The 5,939-nt window shown below is 39.9% G+C and overlaps 1 protein-coding gene across 1 annotated transcript in view; it reads left to right on the top strand.

Annotated features, from left to right (window-relative positions):
• Nucleotides 1–3,102, top strand: part of LOC104984735 (A-kinase anchor protein 7 isoform gamma-like) — a 49,139-nt gene extending 46,037 nt beyond the window's left edge. The window contains exons 6-7 of the mRNA XM_010834615.1: nt 670–782; nt 1,546–3,102. Coding sequence (XP_010832917.1) covers nt 670–782; nt 1,546–1,593 — 161 coding nt within the window. The 3' untranslated portion in view covers nt 1,594–3,102. The remainder of the gene's footprint in view (nt 1–669; nt 783–1,545) is intronic.
• Nucleotides 3,103–5,939: the final 2,837 nt, after the last annotated feature.

Genomic DNA, 5,939 nt, shown 5'->3' with positions numbered 1-5,939 from the left:
TGACCACAGGAAAAACCATAGCCTTGACTAGATGGACCTTTGTTGGCAAAGTAATGTCTTTGCTTTTGAATATGCTATCTAGGTTGGTCATAACTTTCCTTCCAAGGAGTAAGCGTCTTTTAATTTCATGGCTGCAGTCACCATCTGCAGTGATTTTGGAGCCCCAAAAAATAAAGTCTGACACCGTTTCCACTGTTTCCCCATCTATTTCCCATGAAGTGATGGGACCAGATGCCATGATCTTCGTTTTCTGAATGTTGAGCTTTAAACCAACTTTTTAACTCTCTACTTTCACTTTCATCAAGAGGCTTTTGAGTTACTCTTCACTTTCTGCCATAAGGGTGGTGTCATCTGCATATCTGAGGTTGTTGATATTTCTCCCAGCAATCTTGATTCCAGCTTGTGTTTCTTCCAGTCCAGCGTTTCTCATGATGTACTCTGCATAGAAGTTAAATAAGCAAGGTGACAATATACAACCTTGATGTACTCCTTTTCCTATTTGGAACCAGTCTGTTGTTCCATGTCCAGTTCTAACTGTTGCTTCCTGACCTGCATACAGATTTCTCAAGAGGCTGATTCAGTTATACATATATTTATTCCTTTTTAGATTCTTTTCTCATATAAGGTATCATATAGTAGCATTTTTAAGCTTCTTTTTATTTTCTTCAGATGCTGCAAAAAGGACGTTTCAAGAAAAAGGTATCTTGGCAGGAGAAAGCAGAACTTTTAAGCCTCATTTGACCTTCATGAAATTGTCCAGGTTACCATGGCTCCGGAAGAAGGTGAGTGGACGTTTTATTATCAGCCTTGTTTTACCACCCACAGCATGAGTGACATGTGTAGTGGTTTTCGACATCCCTGCCACTATTGCTCCTGGGATTCCAGTTGGATTTGGTTCCAATTCCCAAGGATGCTGAGTTGGCTCATGAGGCTCCATGGAGGCCATTACTACTGTCTCCTCCTTTGCCTCTGTGGCTGTTAGCTGCACACTGACCATTACTGCTGCTTCATCTGTTGCTACATCTTGCTTCATCCCTTGAAAAGCCTTGGGGGGTGGAGCCAGAGTTGGGTTTTGCTGTGTTATTTTCTTCTGATTGTTTGCAGTCTGCTGCCTTCAAAGCTTCCTCCACTGGCTTGCATACACTGGTGCTGCTCCCTGTAGCTGGGTTCTTCAAGGTGGGACATGCTCTGCTCCCCTCCCCACTTTTATGTAACTCTTTCGAAGTTTCTACAAAGCCACTGCTCTTTCAGCAGTTGTTTCCACTGAGGGCGTGGAGCAGGTGTTGCAGGGACTGGGCAAGAGGGTAACAGAAGGGCCGCCCTCCCTAGCTCAGTATTTGAAAGTAACTTGTCCCTGGGAATGGTCAGCAGTGACACAAGCCAGGGGACATGTCTTTTGACTTCCCCTATCTCAGGGTGACTTGCTGCCTTCCTAAGCCATTGCCTTCTTCTTCAGAGGCTGGAGGCACTTTGAATTTTTGTCTGGAGTCACAAGCAGTTCTCCTAGAATCCTAAGGGCACCCTTCCTTGTTTCTCCCATTTCAGCCTAGGGAGGTTGTCATGCGAATTAAAGCATCTGCTGAGCTGCTCTGATGTACCAGAGTTTTGGAGATGGGCATGCAGATTAGTATTCGCTCCTGCTCTCCATAACCCTTTGCTGCAGTTCAGACTTGATTTGCAGCTCTATAAATGAAGGTCATGTTTATTAGTAAGTAGATCTTTTTTCTAAATTCGACAATTTGTATTTAATGTCTGGGCTCAGAAAGTCTTTTTGGTCCTGTAAAACATGTGTTTGGGTGGTTGGCCATCCTGTGCTTATGAGTTTACTACAAACTTTTGTAAAAATCACCCTATCCCCCAGTATCTTGCATGTTTTTTTTTCTCTATGCTCAAATTAAATAATAACTGTATTAGATACCATTCCAGAATATTTAGGTAGAAATAATTTGTGTATATCATAGATTTTGGAATTAGGAATGATGAAAACTGACAAAACTTGTAGACTGACAGTTGACTCTTTTACTCATTATCTTTCTTATCTTGCTTTCACGTGGATTGTCCTCTTCCCAGTGGTTTCAAACTTAATCCCAGAATGACAAATCAGTGGTGAAGGTAATGCCCACATTTCAAAATGTTTCTGTCTTTATTAACTTTGAAATGAGAGCACCCAAGGATGTTTATCAAAGGGATGCTTAAATTAACTCGAATTTATATTTCAACATTTCAGACTGCATGTATTTTAAGTGATTTCTTGACAGATGATTTCACGGAGTCTGCTCCTTTTACTCTATAGAAAGGGGATCTGAGACTCAGAGGTTAAGTGGCTGAAATGAGATCACACTGTTCTCAGTTGCAGAGCCCCATCCAGAATCTATTTTCTTCTCTAATTCTCTTCTGGGTTTTCATTCTGGGTCCACTCATTTACAAGGGTGATACCATTGATAAAGTCAATAATGGAATGTATTACCAACATTCAGTTTACTTAAGGTTGATAATGAAATAAAAGGGTAGAGGGATATTGAATAATTTTTTTTTCACTCATATTAAGAAGTTTGTGTCATTTCAAGTACTTATATTTTAAAAGTTATTTTAATTATAAAAGTGTTAGATGAATATATGCTTACTGAAAAAAATCTATCTACATACAGACCTACAGAGTGAAAGATAAATTTTTTTCCCTCATCACCAATCTCTCACTCCCTTCCTCCCAATATCATTTCTCTTTTAGGTACCATTACTAGTATATCCTTCTGGCCTTTGCTTATTCCCTGCAAACAAAACTCTCCTTCAAATAAAGAACTCTCCTTCAAATTTCCTGATATGGAACTTCCTCTGCTCCAGTATGGTATTCTGGTTCTCAAACTAGAGAATTAAGTTTTCTAATTGAGATTCTGGGAAACATGGTTTTTTTTTTTTTTTTTGACAATTATATGTTTTTCTAACACCAGGAGGCAGGAGGCATTTACATATATATGTTAGTTGTCCATATTCTTAGTTTCATGAAATTCTAGTGGAATATATCTCATAAGGGAGTAGTAAAAGTAGTATGCTTTTTTTTTTGACTGGGCTGTGCAGCTTGCGGGATCTTAGTTCCCTGACCAGGGATTGAACCCATACCCTCAGCAGTGAAAGAATGGAGTCTTATGCACTGGACTGCCAGGGAATTCCCTTGAAAGTAGTTTTGTATATCTTCAAGCTATTTTGATTATCACTATGTTTTCAAAGGGCTTCCTTGGTGGCTCAGAGGTTAAAGCGTCTGCCTGCAATGCAGGAGACCAGGGTTCGATCCCTGGGTCGGGAACATCCCCTGGAGAAGGAAGTGGCAACCCACTCCAGTATTCTTGCCTGGAGAATCCCATGGAGGGAGGAGCCTTGTAGGCTACAGTTCACGGGGTCTCAAACAGTAGTTCTTTAAATCAAATGAATGAAGCCTCAGAAAAGCTTCTTTAAATTATTTTATCTCTGAATAGCGAAAATTCAACTTGTTTGTATCATTTCTTCAGAGTATGTTTGTTTCTCGTGGTTAGACTCTATTTGTTTCGGTCAGTGCTTTTTATAGTGCTTTATTTTGTGTTTATTTTTCACACTGAGTGACCTTGTGTTGGTATTTCTGTGATTTGACATTGTAGAAACTGGTTTGTTAGAAGTGTGTGCTAACACTTGGTGGCAGAAGAAGACCAGTTTCAAATCAAATATGCATCTTAAGGCAGATCCAGATTCTTTGAGCAATAAATGCAATCTTTTCATGAATAGAACAGTTGTGTTTAATCATAAATTATTTTTTGGACTTCTTGGATTTTTTTCCTGCGTTATAACTCTTTCAAATTACTAATATAGCACTTAAACTATCAAAGCTATAGGTTATTAATTGGCCCTTTCTTATAGCAGTGTTTCACAAAGTCAGACAATGAGAGAACTTTAGAATGAAAGAAATGATCTTCTTTGAAATTGTTTGCTCCCTTTTTCACTTGGACTGGTTTGCTTTGAGTGCAGAGTTTGATATGCACATAGCTAAGGACAGAAGGGTAGTTATTGGACCCTACGATGATGAGGTTGGGGAAAGCAGGGAAGATCCCCTGGAGAAGGGCATGGCAACCCACTCCAGTATTCTTGCCTGGGAAATCCCATGGACAGAGGAACCTGGTGGACTACAATCCATCAGGTCACAAAAGTTGCACATGACTCTGAAGGCATGCAACAAAAGAGGGCCTGCCAGGTTGCACTGCTTCTGTCTTCTTTTCTGAAAGAAGGCACTTTAGGTGCCCTTGGTAAGAGCAGGCTTTTATTATTCCAGACAAAAACTGGTCTTAGAAATATCCTTGGTATAAGTTAAAGCAAGTCTGATTCACAAGATGGCAGAGTAGAAGGACGTGAGCTCATCTTTTCCTGTGAGAACTCCAAAATTGCAACTAACTGCTGAACATTCATCAACAGGAGAATGACTGATCACTTGGATCACAGCCTTGTCTAACTCAATAAAACTATGAGCCATGCCATGTAGAGCCACCCAAGATGGACAGCTCACGGTGGAAGGTACTGACAAAATGTGGTCCACTGGAGAAGGGAATGGTAAACCACTTTAGTATTCTTGCCTTGAGAACCCTGTGAACAGTATGAAAAGGCAAAAAAAATATGGCATTGAAAGATGAACTCCCCAGGTCAGTATGGCCAATATGCTACTGGAGAAGAGTGGAGAAATAGTTCCAGAAAGAATGAAGAGGCTGAGGCAAAGCAAAAATAGCACTCAGTTTTGGATGTGACTGGTAATGGAAATAAAGTGCAATACTGTAAAGAACAATATTGCATAGGAACCTGGAATGTTAGGTCCTTGAATCAAGGTAAATTGGAATTGGTCGAACAGGAGATGGCAAGAGTGAACATCGACATTTTAGGAATCAGTGAACTAAAATGGACTGGAATCAGTGAATTTAATTCAGATGACCATTATATCTACTACTGTGGGCAAGACTCTCTTCAAAGAAATGGAATAGCCCTTATAGCCAACAAAATGCAGTACTTGGGTGCAATCTCAAAAATGACAGAATGATCTCTGTTTGTTTCCAAGGCAAACCATTCAATATCACAAAAATCCAAGGCTATGTGCCAACCACTAATATTGAAGAAGCTGAAGTTGAATGGTTCTATGACAACCTACAAGGTCTTCTAGAACTAACACCAAAAAAAGTTGTCCTTTTCATCATAGGGGACTGAAATGCAAAAGTAGGAAGTCAAGAGATGATACCTGGAGTAACAGCCAAGTTTGGCTTTGGAGTACAAAATGAAGCAGGGCAAAAGCTAACAGAGTTTTGCCAAGAGAACACACTGGTCATAGTAAACACCCTCTTCCAAAAACACAAGAGATAACTCTACACGTAGACATCACCAAATGGTCAATAGCGAAATCAGATTGATTATTGATTATATTCTTTGCAGCCAAAGCTCTATACAGTCAGCAAACAAGACCAGGAGCTGACTGTGGCTCAGATCATGAACTCCGTATTGCCAAATTCAGACTGAAATTGAAGAAAGTGGGGAAAACCATTAGACCATTCAGGTATGACTTAAATCAAATCCCTTAGGATTATACAGTGGAAGTGCCAATTCAGACTGAAATCGAAGAAAGTGGGGAAAACCATTAGACCATTCAGGTATGACTTAAATCAAATCCCTTAGGATTATACAGTGGAAGTGACAGATTGAAGGGATTAGATCTGATACATAGAGTGCCTAAAGAACTATGGATAGAAGTTCATAACATTGTACAGGAGGTGGTGATCAAAACCATCCCCAAAAAGAAGAAATGCAAAAAGGCAAAGTGGTTGTCTGAGGAGGCCTTGCAAATAGCTGAAAAAAGAATAGAAGTACACCGTTTTTGTGTTTCCTGTCTAGAGAATATCCTTTAGTATTTGTTGGAGAGCTGGTTTGGTGGTGCAGAATTC

Source organism: Bison bison, unplaced genomic scaffold (assembly GCF_000754665.1).
Source record: "Bison bison bison isolate TAMUID 2011002044 unplaced genomic scaffold, Bison_UMD1.0 scf7180017864035, whole genome shotgun sequence".
Lineage (NCBI taxonomy): Eukaryota > Metazoa > Chordata > Mammalia > Artiodactyla > Bovidae > Bison > Bison bison.
The sequence above is the reverse complement of the archived record's forward strand: the minus strand, read 5'-3'. Positions and strand labels throughout refer to the sequence as shown.